Source organism: Equus quagga, chromosome 17, assembly GCF_021613505.1.
Source record: "Equus quagga isolate Etosha38 chromosome 17, UCLA_HA_Equagga_1.0, whole genome shotgun sequence".
Lineage (NCBI taxonomy): Eukaryota > Metazoa > Chordata > Mammalia > Perissodactyla > Equidae > Equus > Equus quagga.
The window spans coordinates 6,668,888-6,684,795 of NC_060283.1; the positions used below are offsets into that span (position 1 = coordinate 6,668,888).

Genomic DNA, 15,908 nt, shown 5'->3' on the forward strand with positions numbered 1-15,908 from the left:
GCTCAGACCTAGCGTGTAGAGGAAGACCCTCGAGAACAGGCAGGAATAGTCGAAATAGGAAAGCGTCGTCTTTCTTAAAGTGACAGGCTCAAGGCGATTGGGGGCAACCCAGCGGTTGTAAGGGACGCTTAGCTATTCTGAACCCTATCACGGGGCAGATTTCGGGACAACAGTCTCAGGTTTCTGCCCACTGGGGAAGGGGCGTGAAGAAGTGGATTGTTTCCCAGGTGAGGAGAGCCTTAGACGACCCCTTCCAAGAGCTTGAGGTGCAGCCAATTCCGTCTTCCTCCAGTCTTCGCCACCCCCATCCCAGCAGCTGTGGAAAGCGGAGCTTCTGGCCCCTACTTCAGATATGAAGAAAATGAGGCACAAAGAGGATGGGTCACACAGCCCTGCAACTTCGTAGCCAAGAGCAGGCTCCGGTTCGCCCCACTCCCAAGCCAAGTTCTTCACCCCATTTTGCTGATGCGTATGCAGAGGGCGGGGATGGCCCGTCCTTAGCAGAGACCAACTTTGACCCTAAACCTGCTGTGATGGGGCGTCGGGCCTACCTTTCCCCTCCTTCTGCCCCTCCTCGCCTGCCTACCCTGGAACTCCCCGGCCCAGCCGCCTGCAGCCTCTGGGAGGGGAGCGGTGCTACCCGCTCGCGTCATCTGATGCTGTTTCCTGCAGGAGGGAGAAGAGCGGAAAAAAGTGAAACTCCACCCTCCACCTCTGCCTCCCGCCCCCGGGGCCAAAGTACAAAGGGAGGAGGAAGAAGAGAACGGGGTTGGAGCCGTCGGGCTGAGGGAGCCGGGCCGGGAACAGGCAGCTCGGCCCAACTAGGGACGCTCCAGCCACCCCCTGTGCAAAAAAACCTAACCGGAATCCAGGCGCTGCCCCTCGCTGGCACCACCTTACACTTGGCGGGTGCCAGAGCCAGGCTCCCAGGACTGCTCCGGAACTGAGGGACGCCCTGGCCCCTCCGAGCTAGCCATGGTGAGACGCCGGAGGCCCCGGGGTCCCACCCCGGGAGCCTGACCACACTGCCCTGGGGTGCCGTCCTCTAGAAGCCCGAGATGCGGGGGGCCGGGAGGCGACACTCCTGGCTCCCCAGAGAGGCGTGGGTCTGGGGCTGAGGGCCAGGGCCCGGATGCCCAAGTTCCGGGACTAGGGCCTCGGCAGCCAGCAGGGGTGGGGACCAGGGACACCCAGGGAAGGTCCCCCACACGCCCCAACGCCGGCTCCCAGCCATGGAGCCCTTGAAGAACCTCTTCCTCAAGAGCCCACTGGGGTCATGGAACAGCGGTGGCGGTGGGGGCGGTGGGGGCAGCAGCGGAGGAGGCTGGCCGGAGGGGTCCCCGAAGGCAGCGGCTTATGCCAACCCTGTGTGGACAGCCCTGTTCGACTATGAGCCCAGTGGGCAGGATGAGCTGGCCCTGCGGAAGGGTGACCGTGTGGAGGTGCTGTCCCGGGATGCAGCTATCTCAGGCGATGAGGGCTGGTGGGCGGGCCAGGTGGGCGGACAGGTGGGCATCTTTCCATCCAACTATGTGTCTCGGGGCGGCGGCCCGCCCCCCTGCGAGGTGGCCAGCTTCCAGGAGCTGCGCCTGGAGGAGGTGATCGGCATTGGTGGCTTCGGCAAGGTATACCGCGGCAGCTGGCGAGGTGAGCTGGTGGCTGTGAAGGCAGCTCGTCAGGACCCTGATGAGGACATCAGTGTGACAGCTGAGAGTGTGCGCCAGGAGGCCCGGCTTTTTGCCATGCTGGCACACCCCAACATCATTGCCCTCAAGGCCGTGTGCCTGGAGGAGCCCAACCTGTGCCTGGTGATGGAGTACGCGGCCGGTGGGCCCCTCAGCCGTGCCCTGGCTGGGCGGCGTGTGCCCCCCCATGTGCTGGTCAACTGGGCCGTGCAAATTGCCCGTGGGATGCACTACCTGCACTGCGAGGCCCTGGTGCCTGTCATCCACCGAGACCTCAAGTCCAACAACAGTGAGTTTTGGGGAGCGTGGTTGGAGGGTGGCATGGCCCAAGCACACACCCACCGCCAACTCTCGAGCCTACCTGGGGACCTGCATGAAAGCAGGAGCTCCTGCCCTAGGGGAGTTCCACTTGACCAGAGACCTTTGTGTCCCAGCCCCAGAAGGAGTCCTTGACCCCAGCTTACAGCTGCCAAGTTAAAAAGTTGGGATCGCTCAGGTGGGCCATAATCATTCTGCCTAGCCACGGCCACCACCTCAAGGGAGTAGAGTACTGGCTGCTGGCATTTCTCATCTCCCCTCCCCTACAGTTCACACTTGTGCTGTTGGTGCCCGGCTCTCCCTTCCACTTGTGGTGGGTAGCTCCTCTTGAACAGACATCTCAGAGGCGATAGCCACCCTTGGTGGCCAAGGCTGGGACCAGGGCTGGACCCACCCCTCCCCTGGCTGCATGACCTCTAACGGGTTATTTCAACTCAGAGCCTCAATTTCAGATTCTGTAAAAAGGGAGTGACTGGGAGAGTGAAACCGTTTCATGGACTAGGGAAACCCGGGCATCTGATGCCCGGCGCGCCGTGGGTCCTCAGCTGTGGATATGGACATTCGAGGGCTGGATCGCCAAAAGGGCCTCACCTGGCATCAGCACTTAGAGTGGGTGTGGTGGAGACTGGAGCAGTGAGGCACTCCATCTTCAGCCATTTCAGGCCCCACACGCTGCGCGGCATGGGCCCGAGACAAGCAAGTGACAGGTTTAGAGGGCTTCCTGAAGCAGGCAAGCTTCAGACCAGAAGAAAAGCAGGCAGCGTTCAGAGAGGCCCACAGTTGTTGGCAGGGCCTGATGAGAGCAAGGGTGAGGAGGTAGGACCCAGCACAGCCATGGGGACAAGGGCTGAGTCTGCTGGGACCCAGCGTGCAGGCTGTAGAGCAAAATGAAGTACAGAGGGGCCAGTGGGGTTACAGGAGAAACATGGGCGGCTCTTGGAGGGGTGACCATGGATATTTTGAGCCTCCTTGCTTGGGCTGGCCACAGATAAGGGGCTTGAGGGGAGCAAAACACCAGGACCCAGTGCCATGGAGTCAATGCCAGGGCTAGAGGAGCTGGGGAGGCCTGCCAGCCCTCCCACCCACTCCTCTCACCCATAGTAAGGGACAGTGGCCACCCCTCAGCCTCACTCCTGGACCCTAGCCATCTAGGGACCCCTACTCCCTGCCCCAGCCTGAGGGGGATTCCCCGAAGGCCCGGGGGGAGGGGACTCTGTCTTCTGTTTTTCCTCTAGTTTTCTTTCCAGAGAAAATGGAACAATAGCCCAGGCCCCTGCTCCCCACCCTCCCCACCGCTTCCTGCGTTTCCTGCTGCCCCTGAGCCGGCTTCCTGCCCCTGCTCCAGCCTCTGCTCCCTCCCCAGCCCAGCTGCCTGCAGGAGAGGAAAGAGCTGGGGGTGGGGGGTTTGTGGGAGAGGAAGGAGCCAGGGCTTATACCCCTACCCAACCCCCCCATCCCCTGTGTCCTTCCAGAGTCTGGCTGGTGGTAAAGGGTAGCCAAGGTACCCTCAACCCCCCAAGCCTGGCCTCTCACCTCGCAGACCCCAGTCCTAGGCCCGGGGTGCTGTCTGCGGGATTGGGGGGGGAGTCCCTGGGCTGGGGGTGCGCAGGCAGGAAACAATGGCGTGATTTTCCTGGACAATGGGGGCCTTGTGAGGAAGCCTGGCGGGGAGAGGAGGGGGAATTCTACAGGCCCACGAGTCACAGGACTGACCAGCCAGCCCGGCCTGGGCCTGACCTCCCCTAATTCTCCCCCAAAAGGAGCCCCCCCGTTTGAGACCTGGCCCGGGCCTCCCAGAAAGGAGAAGTAGGGACCATGGCAGGGAAGCGGAAGAGGTGTGAGCAGCCTAAGCCACTCCCAAGCCCCACAGAGGCCAGCCTAGGAAGGGGACTGGGGACCAGGTCCCTTGTAGTGGCCAGGGAGCCAACAGTGGGGGCTTGGAGCCTGGGGATCTCTAGCCCCCTCTCCTCCAGGTGGCCCCTGACCACCCCAACCCCAAAGGGTACAACAGACCCCAGAAGAGCAACTCGGGTTGGGACAGATTCGAGGCACTTGGAAAAACAAGTGGGGACATGGATGTGAGGATGAAGATGAAGGTGTCAGATGGAGCTGGGGGCAGGAGGTGGCAGAAAGGCCACCAGTACAAAGAAGTCCTGAGACTTGGGGTGAGTTCCTGCCCCTCCCTGGGCCTCAGATTACCTGACCGAAAGGGGGAGGCTGGCCTCCCAGCCTGAGATACTGGTGCAGAAAGGGCTTCTCCAGCCTGCGAGGTACCACAAGTGGCTAGAGACCCAGCCAGGAAGCAGCAGGGATTGGTCTTCAAGAGGATGGGTGGGTCCTGGCACCAAAGGAGACGGGAGTCCGTCCCTGACTCAAGCACACAGACCCCTCTGCCTGGTCCCACTCCAGCCACCTGCCCCCAGCCTACTGTGATTCTTTGGAACGACCTTGTATAGGGCTTCCTAAATGGTCCAGTTCCTAGCCTCCAGCAGCCAGGGTGGAGGCTGTTGTGAAGGGGGAAGTAAGTTGTGATAGAGGATGGAAAGGACGGAGTTGACACGAGAGATGTCAGTGGGCAGAATGTTTAGGACCGCTGGCATTTAGTAGTTGCTCCCGCCAGATGTCAGACCCCGAGCCAAGGCCTTAGACAGTGTCATCTTGTGTAGTACTCAGGATGACCCTCAGAGGTGGGTTTTGTCATCATCCTTGACTTTATTTACTGTTCAGGACTCAGCCCCGGTCTGGCTCAGAGGAGAGGGTAGATGCAGGACCATTCTCTGAATTAGGAGAAATTGCAGGAAGATTTGCCAGGCACCGTGGGACGATGAAGGTGGTTGTTGAGGGCACAGGGCAGCTGTTGGGCAGCTGAATCGACTTCTAGCCTAGAACTCCAAACGTGGGAGGTGCCAATGGGGAGGGGGCAGCCGAGACAGCCCGGGGGCGGTGGCAGAGGTTCAGGAGAGGCCAGGCTCTGAGAGCATTGAAAAGGCTGAGGGTGGGGAGGCCCTGGAGGAAACAGCACAAGCAGCCAGAGGCCCCAGGAGCCAAGGACAGCGGGGAGGGGCTGGGCGGCAGTGCCAGATGCCCCCATGAGGCCCAGAGAACTTGGCCAGCAGCAGGAGCAGGGGTTGTGGCTTTCGGCCTAGAAAAGTGAATATGCTGGTTCTGCCACCTCCTCTGAGAAGTCTTCCCTGACTCACCAGGCTGGGTTAGGCGCCCATCCCCTCTGCCCCACCCCCAGTACCCTGAGCTGCCCTTATTCTGGTGCAGTCACCCCGAGCAGGACTGCTGAGGAGTGTGCCCAGAAACAACACATGTTCAGAAATGTCCTTGGCTTGGATGTCATTTCTCTGTGATGCCGTCGGCTCTACCCAGAAAAGCAGAGAGGCCCCTTCAGACTCTTGATGACTCTCTGATTTTGTCCTCTTTCTATTCCTCTAACACTTCTCTCATTTGAGCCATGTTTGTCTTGAGAGATCTGCAAGCTGTTGCTTCTCCTCTCTGTACAGAGTTTGGTGGCCCCATTTGGGCCAAAGCCATGAGCCCCTGCCAAGTCTGACCATCCACTCCTACATTAGCCCCAAGCTCCTCCTTTCTGGCCAAGACCCATTACTTTCTTAGACCCTGCCTTTCTCCTCCATCCAGCGGCATCAGCAGATAAGTCTTAGAGTCTTTCTCTCCCCTGGGAGTGGCTGCACTGGCCACCATGCGATATGGGTGCCAGGGGTCTGTGGTGCCTGCTGGGCCTCCTTCTTGCCAACGGTTTCCCGCCTGCTCCCCACTGAGGGAGGTTCTGATTCACACTCCTGCCTCAGCATAATGACAAGACATGGGTTTCTCTTGAAATCGGAGCCACAAAAGCTGAGAGGCTGCCATATTGCCAGTTTCTATTCACTCCAGTATTAGGAAAAAGTTACAGGACTGGCCTTGGAACCACACAAACCAGGTTGGAATCTCTGCTTTATTTGTGTATGACCTTGGCCAAGTCATTTCCCTGCTATTTCGTCATCTGTGAAATGGGGATAATGGTGTCTACCTCACAAATTTGTGTGTGCGTGTGTGGATGCTAGAGCTGAGTGTAAAAGGTCTGGCCTCTAGTTGTCCCTCTGTAAATGATTCCTGGCATTTTTATTTTTGTCTGATTCTACCCCAACCCCAGCTGTGAGCTCTGCAGGGCAAGATCACCTCAGTGCCCCCAGTGCCCAGCCAGGATGTCTGTTGGATGACAATTTGCTCCCAGCTCTTCCCTTGTCCCCACCAGCTGAGCCTGGAGCACCCACAGTCCTGCCCTCCTCTTCCCCAGTTCTGCTGCTACAGCCCATTGAGGGAGATGACATGGAGCACAAGACCCTGAAGATCACGGACTTTGGCCTGGCCCGCGAGTGGCACAAAACCACGCAAATGAGTGCTGCGGGCACCTATGCCTGGATGGCTCCCGAGGTTATCAAGGCCTCCACCTTCTCTAAGGGCAGCGATGTCTGGAGGTGCGGCCTGGGTAGAGGCTGGACTGGGCCAGCTAAGGGGCTGCAGAGGGCAGATGTGGCTGCCAAAATCTAGGGCTGGGCAGACAGGCAGAGCCCAGAGGGAGGGACCCTGGTTGCTTTGGGGTGAAATGGCAATGAGTGAGTAGAGGAGGGGACACAGACCCTTTGTCTCGCCCACAGCTTTGGAGTGCTGCTGTGGGAATTGCTGACTGGGGAGGTGCCCTACCGTGGCATCGACTGCCTTGCTGTGGCCTACGGAGTGGCAGTTAACAAACTCACATTGCCTATCCCATCCACCTGCCCCGAGCCCTTCGCACAGCTTATGGCCGGTAAGGGGACGGGGCAGGGGGGTGGGGGTGAGGATGAGTGGAAGAGTTCCTTGGCCCAGGACACATCCACCCACGGACTCTTTCTTATTCTGTCCCTCCGCCACTCCGTGTCCCCAGACTGCTGGGCGCAGGACCCCCACCGCAGGCCCGACTTCGCTTCCATCCTACAGCAGTTGGAGGCACTAGAGGCGCAGGTCCTGCGGGAAATGCCGCGGGACTCCTTCCATTCCATGCAGGAAGGCTGGAAGCGTGAGATCCAAGGCCTCTTCGATGAGCTGCGGGCCAAGGAAAAGGTGGGAGGAGTCGGGGTCTCAGGGTTGGAAGGGAACGCCGGGAAGGAGTGTCTCCCCGATCTCCGTGGAGCAGAGAGTGGGGGTGGGCGCCAGGGTGCGTACTCGGCTGACCCCACCGCCTTCACTGTCCCGGGCCCAGGAACTACTGAGCCGCGAGGAGGAGCTGACCCGCGCGGCGCGTGAGCAGCGGTCACAGGCGGAGCAGCTGCGGCGGCGCGAGCACCTGCTGGCCCAGTGGGAGCTCGAGGTGTTCGAGCGCGAGCTGACGCTGCTGCTGCAGCAGGTGGACCGCGAGCGGCCGCACGTGCGCCGCCGCCGCGGCACCTTCAAGCGCAGCAAACTCCGCGCGCGCGACGGCGGCGAGCGTATCAGCATGCCCCTCGGTAAGGGGCGGGTCCCAGCACGCCGCCCGCCATTGGCTGCGTGGCAGGGGGCGGGGTCAGGCCTGTGTGCCGGTCGCACTGGGATTGGCTTAGGGTGTTGGTGGGTGGGCCCGTGAACTGAAGGCTGGGAGGGGCGGGACCAAGCGTGGGTTTTCTGTCTGTGGGCGGGTCCTGGCGGAAATGTTTGCAGGTCGGTCTGGGAGTGGCTGCGGCCGGGAAGGGGCGGGGCCCTTGAAAGTTCTGGGGAGGCCGAGGGGCGGGGCGGGCCGGCTCCCGGGAATCTGCTGCTCCGCCGCTCTCCTCTGGGTGGTGGAGTCCAGGCGGTGGCTTTCCTTACTGAGAGCCTGGGGCGCGGGAAGGCAGTGAGGCTGGCCCCAGTCACACAGCCACCGTCCAGGCCCGATTCTTGCACTGCCTGCGTGGCCGGGGAGCCGGCCGAGGGCCCCGGCGAGTTGGGATCCTGGTTGGGATCCTGGCTCTTCTTCACCACAAACCTGCACCGTGCTTCCTCCTCTCAATCCCAGACTTCAAACACCGCATCACCGTGCAAGCCTCGCCTGGCCTGGACAGGAGGAGAAACGTCTTCGAGGTCGGGGCTGGGGACTCACCCACCTTCCCCCGCTTCCGGGCCATCCAGTGTAAGAAACCTCGCCTTCCCTGCCTTTCCCCACACCCGGTATCTTTCTGTCAAACCTTGTCCTCGGAGGTGGATCCCACCCACTATCTCCTCGTCTTCCTCCCCGCACCCAGGCTCCCTCTCCTATCCGTCTAGATTGTACTTTTCAGTTCCCCAAGCAGCATTTATTTTACTAATTTTTTTAGCCAAACAATTGTATGACACTATGCACCACTCATTTTCCTTAATGCTTTGCTAATGTTAGCTTAATTCCTCACAAGTATCCTGTGAGGTAGCTATCATTAGTATTATTATCTCGGTTTTATAGATGAATAAAGTGAAAAAAGTAACTTGCCCAACGTCACATAGCTAATAAGTGGCAAAGCCAGAATTGGAACCCAGGCGGTTTGCCCCAAGGTCTCTACTAACTACCCAGCAGCAAATGCCAGCTGAAGGACTAAATGAGATGTCCTACCCCACTGCCAGCCCCGGGACCCAAACCCACCTACCCTGTCCCAGTTCTGTTCAGTTCTCTGTGGCCCAGAGCCCACTCTGGGAATGATACGGGGCTCAGCCTGCTCCCCTGCCCCTGGAGCTTGACTTTCATGATGGGAAGACGAGGATCAGGGCTCCTGAACTCAGCTCAGATTCTACTGGTTTTCCCCCCACAGTGGAGCCTGCAGAATCAGGCCAGGCGTGGGGCCGCCAGTCCCCCCGACGTCTAGAGGACTCAAGCAATGGAGAGCGGCGAGCGTGCTGGGCCTGGGGTCCCAGTTCCCCCAAGCCTGGGGAAGCCCAGAATGGGAGGTGAGTGCCTGAGTGCCCCCCACCCCAGCATCACCTGCTTCCCAACAGTCCTGAGACTCACAGAGCACAACTCTCCTCCCCTCCCCAGGAGAAGGTCCCGCATGGACGAAGCCACGTGGTACCTGGATTCAGATGACTCCTCCCCCTTAGGATCTCCTTCCACACCCCCAGCACTCAACGGTGAGTGGTCTGTCTCGCCCAAGCAGGCTCTTGCTGCACTCCTTCTGTGGGTACTATGGGGAGGCCTCAAGAAGCCAGCAGGCAGGGCAGATCATTCCTAGAACCCAGGTCTGGCCCATGACTGAGCTGGATACAGCCCAGACCTCAGAGGGCCCAGAGTCTGGTCCCCCTGTTCAGGCCTGGCCCTGTGGCAGCCACTGTGCCCTCAGCAGGCTCTAGGGAGGGAAGGAAGACAGGCAACTGTAGGAAGACAGGGATAGTAGAGGGGAAGACCCCCCATTTGCGACCCAAGGGAAGCTGGGCCCAGAGAGGGGAAGGAAACTGCCCCTGTGGAGTGGAGCCAGCCAGGCAGCTGTGCCACACTGTGCTTCTCAGAGTCCCTTCTGGGGAGCCCCAAGGAGGAGAAGAGGGTAAGAAAGCTGAGCAGGTGGGGATCCCAGGCCCATTCTCCCTGCCTCTGGAGCAGTTCTGGGCTTTCCTGTGCCCCATGATGATACAGTCCTGTGAGGGAGGTGCTGTTATCATCTCCACTTAGAGATGACGATGCTGCTGAGGCTCCGAGAGGTGAGCTTACCTACTAAAGGCCCCAGCTGAGCATTTGAACCAGAGATAGTTTGGCTCCCATGCTCATAGCGAGCTTGCTCGGAAAGGAAGCTCTCTTGAACAAGGGGTTTCTCTCCTATAAACTGCCTGGAAGCTAGAGGGTGGGGCAGCGAGCGGGGCTCCCGTGTCAGAGGGATGAGGACTCAGCTCAGCTCTGCCCAGCATTGGTGAGAGCTAGAAAAGTGCAGCCTCCCTCGCTTCTGGCTCTTTCAGCGTCCCCAGCTACACCTGCTTCTCCCAGCCAGAATATAGGGCCCGGCCTAGCTGCCATCAGAGCAGAGTCCTATTTGGCGAACAACTGAGCCTCGCTCCTCTCACCCCACCCAGCCCATCACCTCCGCCATTACCTAACCTGCTTTCAATAGTGGTAACAGTTGCTAACGTTTATTAGGTTCTTTTTACATGCCAAGCAATACTGTGAGTGGGTACTATTATTAGCTCCATTTTATAGAGGAAGAAACTGAGGCACAGAGAGGTTAAGTGGTTTGGTGTAGGGCACACAGCAGAACAGGGATTGGAACCCAGGTCTGACTCCGGAGGCAGGGCCCTGGACCCCCATCTGCTGCACCATTTGCTGCCCCAGCAGTTGCGTTGCCCCAAGCTGGCTGTGCTTCAGGCACTGAACTGAGAATCAGAAGGCCAAGGGGGCTGCCTGGATTCACCTGCTCTAGAAAGTACCGGGCCAGAAGGGCCAATGGAGGACGTGAATCAGTCTTGTCGACCCAGGCATGTAGGTTGAAGCAGCGCTGACCATGGTCTGCAGATCCCCTTGGCCTTGCCTCTCTGAACAGGCACAGGGACACAAGCGTCTGGACCCCATCCTTCTCAAGCTTGCTCCCTTACCTGAAGGGACGTCACCTGCTGCAGCCCAGCTGCTAGCTGAGCACTTGGGTCCCCTAGCTCAAGCCCACACTCCAGTCACTATCTCGGGCCCACGAGAGTACGTGACCTTGACCTCCCAGCCACCTACAGAGTCAGAAGCCTGGCTGAGAATCAAAGAGGGCCCTATGAGATTGTCCCAGGCATAAGCCACACCACTGGGAAGCCCCATCTGCCCCCCCCCCCCACCCCGTCCCACCCGGACATTCTGGCCCCCAGGGAGCTGGTCACAGTGGATTGTATGTTGATGGTATAGTCAGTCTACACTGGGAGGATTCTCGCCCTGGAGCCACTAACTCCACGGGGGCCATGTCCTCTCCCTGAGGCCGCACAGAAGCGATTTCACCTTCATCTCTGGGTTAAGCATGCTTGTGCCGTTTTCTCCTAAATAACAGGGTTACCAACTCTTACTGCCAGGAAGCTTAGAGGTGAATTCAAATCCTTGCCCAGTGACCTTGGGCAAGTCGCTTGACTCTTGGAACCTCAGTTTCTCAGACCATTGTCTGCAGGAACCTCGTTCCACTCCTTTTGTGTACTGGCCTCCGGCTTCACTTCTTTTTGTCCCATTTCCCTTGCTTATTTTAAATATGTCTTTCCCTTGTTCTGTTTAAACTCATTATAAATTATCAGTTTCTTCACCTGTAAAATGACATAATAATGATAATCTTATGTGGTTGTTGCCAGGATTATAAGAATGGATTCTTCCATCAAACAGGTACTGATGCATTTCGTGAGCCAGGCATCAATGCATTAGACACCCACAGTGGCCTGGGAAGGCTTCGAGAAGAGGAAAAAACTCTGGTTTTCCTCTACACACTACTCCACTTCTGACACCAAATATTCGAGATTTTTCCCCACATTGACCAGTTCTCCGGGCGTCCTACAATTCAGTTCACTCTGACACTGTCTACCTGGAGTTTGCGGCAGAGCCCAGAGGTCAAGGGCTCAGTCCCACAACACCGCTCCTCCCCACTGCAGATGCCAGTCACAAGTCCGGGGTGTCGTCTGTGCTTTTGACCAACCTCCCACGACCCCCTCCTCAGGTTTAATAATTTGCTAAACAGCCCCCAGAACTCAGGAAAACAGTTTACTTACGAGATTACCTGATTATAATAAAGTACACAGATCCAGAACAATCAGATGGAAGAGATGCATAGGGCACAGTGTGTGGGAGGGGGCACAGCACTGCCCTGCCCTCCCCAGGCACGCCACTCCCAGCACCTTGATGTGCTCACCAACCCAGCTCTCTGCACCCTTTCGATTAGGGTTTCTTTGGAAACCCTATTTCATAGACCTGATCGATTGATCCAAACACTGGCCACTGGGGGACTGAACTCAATCTCCAGCCCCTCTCGCCTCCCAGAAGAGGGTGGGGGCTGGAAGTTCCAACCCTCTAATCACCTGTTTGGTTCCCCTGGCAACCAGACCCCATCCTTAGGGGCTGTCCAGAAGCTCCCTCATTCATTTGAACTCAGGTATGGCTAAAAGGGGTTCCTTGTGAATAACAAAAGACACTCCTCTCACCTTGATTGCTGTCACTTAGGAAATCCCAAGGATTTTAGGAGCTCTGTGCCAGGAATGAGATGAAGACCAACTATATATTTCTGATTATGAATCACACTATCACAGCTTCATGGAGGAGGTGACATCTCAGCTGGGTCTTGAATGGTGAATAAGGGATCTCTGTAAGCTGAGGTTGGACAGGTGTGCTGAGCAGAGGGAATAGTGTGTGCGCAGGTGTAGGGCTCACCAGACCTGAGGAAGAAGAAACCTGGCTGGAACTCAGACTGTTGAGAGCCAGGGGGTCCCCGGCCTGCATCCCCCGGGTCTGTGGAACCCAGTGCAGCTGCAGGACATGGGTCAGCAGATGTTTGTTGAATGACTGAGTGAATGAGGCTGGCAAAGCAGTTCAGAAGCAGCTCAGGAAGGGCCTGGAACTGATGGGAAGTTCTTAAGCAGAGACTTGGCTGTAGCAGATTTGCATTTTATAAGGCAGTGGCCATGGGGATGGGGCGTGGGAGGGGTGGATGAGAGTCAGACTGGGTCAGGCTTGCGGCCGAGAGCAACCGCCCCAGTCAAGTCCTGGTTCATAGTAGAAGCTCAGTTTTCCCAGCTTTGCATTTCTTCCCCTGGACACCCAGCCCAGTGCTCCATTTCAGGCAGGCCCACTCCATGCCTGGCCCGAGGAGGAGGGAAGAGGCTTCGAAAGCCCGGCCAAGGAGCCTGGACTTTATTCAAGTGGCAACAGAGAGCCATGGCAGGTTCTGGAACCAAGGAGGGCCTGACAAGATTGGGGTTTGTGGGAGGCCATCACAGACCCCCCTACCTCCTCAGTGATGGGTTCCCCAGTCCCAGCCCAGGTGCTCTAGAGTGGAGTCAGGCCAACCCTAGGCCCACAAGTAGGACACGGATGTTCTGAAATCCAGAGCAAAGACTGGGGGCAACTGGTGGAGAGCAGAGGCTCTGCCGCCCCTGCCTGGAGTGAAGTCAGCTCCACCCCTCACTGGCTGTGCAGCCTTAGACAAGAGCCTTAACCTCTCTGAACCCCTGGCACAAACAACTGACCTCTCTGAGCCTCGGTTTCCTCATTTCTGGAATAGGCACAGTGATACGTCCCTCCTGGGGCTATTGTGTACGTTGCAGTTGACCTGTGTGGAAGCCACTGCTGGAGTAGGGGCAGGTGTGCAGAAGGGCCAGGGCTGCCCAGCCAGGAAGACATGGGCCCAGGGCTGCAGGACCAGTCAGTGGGGCCAGCCGTGTCCCTGGGGCCCTGCAGATGCCCCTGGCTGGCCATTGAGGCCACTGAGGCCCACTGTGGTTTGACAGCTTGCCTCCTGGGGGGCTCTCTTTCTCGGTCCATGGGCCATCTCTCAGCTCCAGGGCGCCTGGCTGCTTCCCAGGCTTCCCTCCTGCTGGTTCCTCAGCCTGCACTGCCCTCCCCACACACCTGCTTCTGCAAGGCCAGCGTGTGTGTGCGTGCGTGTGTGTGCGAGATGGGCAAGGCAGGTGGGCTGGGGGAGCACCAGAGCCAAGAAAGAATGTTGGGAGCGGAACTCAGTTCTTATTCCACGGCCAATGAGAGGCCCCTTTGCCCCCCGCTCCCCGAGATGGCCTAACCTGTGTCCCCCGCGCCCCCACCGGCAGGTATCCCCCCGCGGCCGAGCCCGGAACCCGAGGAGCCACGGCGGCCCAGCCCCTCGGAGCGCGGCAGCAGCTCGGGGACGCCCAAGCTGATCCAGCGCGCGCTGCTGCGCGGCACCGCCCTGCTCGCCTCGCTCGGCCTGGGCCGCGACCTGCAGCCGCCGGGGGGCCCCGGCCGCGAGCGCGGGGAGCCGCCGCCAACGCCCCCCACGCCGCTGTCCACGCCGTGCGCCGCCGAGCCGCCCCCGTCCCCGCTCATCCGCTTCTCCCCCAAGACGCCCGACGCCCCCGCCTCCCCGCTGAGCCCCGACGCCCCCGGCCCGCCCACGCCCGCGCCCCTGCTGCTCGAGCTGGGTGTCCCCGCGGGCCAGCCATCCGCCAAGAGCCCCCGGCGCGAGGAGAGGCGCGGTGAGTGGCCGAGGCAGGCCTGCGCGGTGGCATGGCAGGGAGGGGCTGATGGGGTCATGCGGGGCAGTGAGGCGGGACGCAGCTGTCTGCTGGACCTCAAACCGGACCCTCAGGGCGCTGCGCACGGATTTAGGGAACTGAGTTCTAAGTTAAGACCCCCAGTGGCCAGGGGGTGAGGCCGGCCAGGCCAGTTGTGAAATAATAGAAGTGTAATAACAATGGTGACAACTATGATGACAGCACACTCCTACGGGTTGCTTCCTTGTGCCATGTACTGTCCTAGTGCTTTAGAGAGATTCACATTTAACTGTAACAGCCCTGTGAACTCGGTACTCCTGTCATACCCATTTTTTCGATGAGGAAAGTTAAGGCACAGAGAGATCCAAGGAGTCAGGGCTCCCACCAGTAAGTGAAAGTGAGCAGAGCTGGGATGCATGCCCTGGCCGGTAACCACAACATAATAAACAGATGCACCATGGGGCATAAGGGAATGAGGAAGTTACAAGTCAAGTAGCTCACTGTACGGATGGGGAAACTGAGGCCCAGAGCAGGGCAGTGCCTCCTGGGAACACCCAGGAGTTGGTGGCTGTCTGACCCTGTGCCCCCTCCCCCATCCTTCATAGGAAGCACTGTCTCGCCCCCACCAGGGATATCTCGCTCTGCTCCTGGCACCCCAGGCACCCCACGCTCACCGCCCCTGGGCCTCATCAGCCGACCTCGGCCCTCACCCCTTCGCAGCCGCATCGACCCATGGAGCTTCGTGTCAGCTGGGCCACGGCCTTCGCCCCTGCCCTCGCCACAGCCTACGCCCCGCCGGGCGCCCTGGACCTTGTTCCCAGACTCGGACCCTTTCTGGGACTCTCCACCTGCCAACCCCTTCCGGGGGGGCCCTCAGGACTGCAGGGCACAGACCAAAGACATGGGTGCCCAGGCCCCATGGGCACCGGAGGCAGGGCCCTGAGTGGGCCAGGCTGCTCCCCCACGCTCCCGCTGCCCTGAAGGAGCCACAGCATACACTGGAACAGGAGCCGGGCACGTCTCTGTAGTTGCCTTGGTTTCCCCCAGGGACCGCCCTCTTTGGGGATCAGGAACACTACACTGCACAGGAAGCCTTCACACTGGATGGGGGCCTGCACCCCCCACACATCTGCAACCTGTGGGTCCCCCGACTTACCTGCCCCACTGGGGCCCGACACTGTACCCAGCTGGTTGGGAGGACCAGAGCCTGTCTCAGGGAATTGCCCCCAGGGGTGGTGCAGGGAGGAGGGGAGGTGCAGGGGAGAGGGGCCGGCCTCAGCTGTCACCAGCACTTTTGACCAAGTCCTGCTACTGTGGCCCCTGCCCCAAGGTTCAGTGCCTGGACCCCCCCTGCCCTGGGGGTCATCTGGGGCCAGGGGTCTCTGGGTGCCTTCCTGCTGCCCCGGCCAGGGTTGGGGCCTCGGCCTCGGGATCCAATGAAGCCAAATAAACTCCCCAAGCTGTCTCCCCAAGCACAGCCTGTCACCTTTCTTAGAGGTAACCGGGGAGCCAATCTATCACATGACCCTGGTGACCTCTTGCCCCCAGCACACTGGGCAGTTGGCTGGGTTTGGGCGGGGATGCCTCGCGCCACCCCCCTCTCCTGGGATCGAGTCCACTGGCCTCAGGCACCCACACACGCGCTGGCCTCACCCACCTTCTCCCCACCTTGCAGGCCTTTCCCACCGTTTCAAGTGACTGCATTCACCTCGATTGTTCCTGCTGCTGGGTGGCCCCCGCTTGTCCTGGGGGTCCAGCTGCAAC

At 59.6% G+C, this 15,908-nt stretch overlaps 1 protein-coding gene across 3 annotated transcripts; it reads left to right on the forward strand.

The window, feature by feature from the left end:
* The first annotated feature begins 674 nt into the window (after positions 1-674).
* On the forward strand, positions 675-15,905 carry MAP3K11 (mitogen-activated protein kinase kinase kinase 11). Of its 3 annotated transcripts, none has more exons than XM_046643408.1 (10): positions 675-1,974; positions 6,265-6,487; positions 6,668-6,816; positions 6,934-7,109; positions 7,249-7,492; positions 8,017-8,130; positions 8,780-8,915; positions 9,004-9,095; positions 13,722-14,126; positions 14,774-15,905. In XM_046643408.1, exons 1-10 carry the CDS (start codon positions 1,233-1,235, stop codon positions 15,085-15,087), a joined length of 2,595 nt encoding a protein of 864 aa, XP_046499364.1. In that variant the 5' UTR covers positions 675-1,232; the 3' UTR covers positions 15,088-15,905. The 3 variants fall into 3 exon arrangements, with proteins under 3 accessions (XP_046499364.1, XP_046499363.1, XP_046499365.1); XM_046643407.1 differs by having other exon boundaries at positions 678-1,974; positions 14,750-15,905; XM_046643409.1 differs by having other exon boundaries at positions 683-1,974; positions 6,307-6,487; positions 14,750-15,905.
* The last annotated feature ends 3 nt before the right edge of the window (positions 15,906-15,908 follow it).

Excerpts from the sequence above, each read along its gene's own strand:
- MAP3K11 (XM_046643407.1), top strand. The coding sequence starts at position 1,233 with ATGGAGCCCTTGAAGAACCTCTTCCTCAAGAGCCCACTGGGGTCATGG. Across the intron at positions 8,131-8,779 it reads CCGCTTCCGGGCCATCCAGT|TGGAGCCTGCAGAATCAGGC; the intron begins GTAAGAAACCTC and ends TTCCCCCCACAG. Across the intron at positions 8,916-9,003 it reads GGGGAAGCCCAGAATGGGAG|GAGAAGGTCCCGCATGGACG; the intron begins GTGAGTGCCTGA and ends TCCCCTCCCCAG.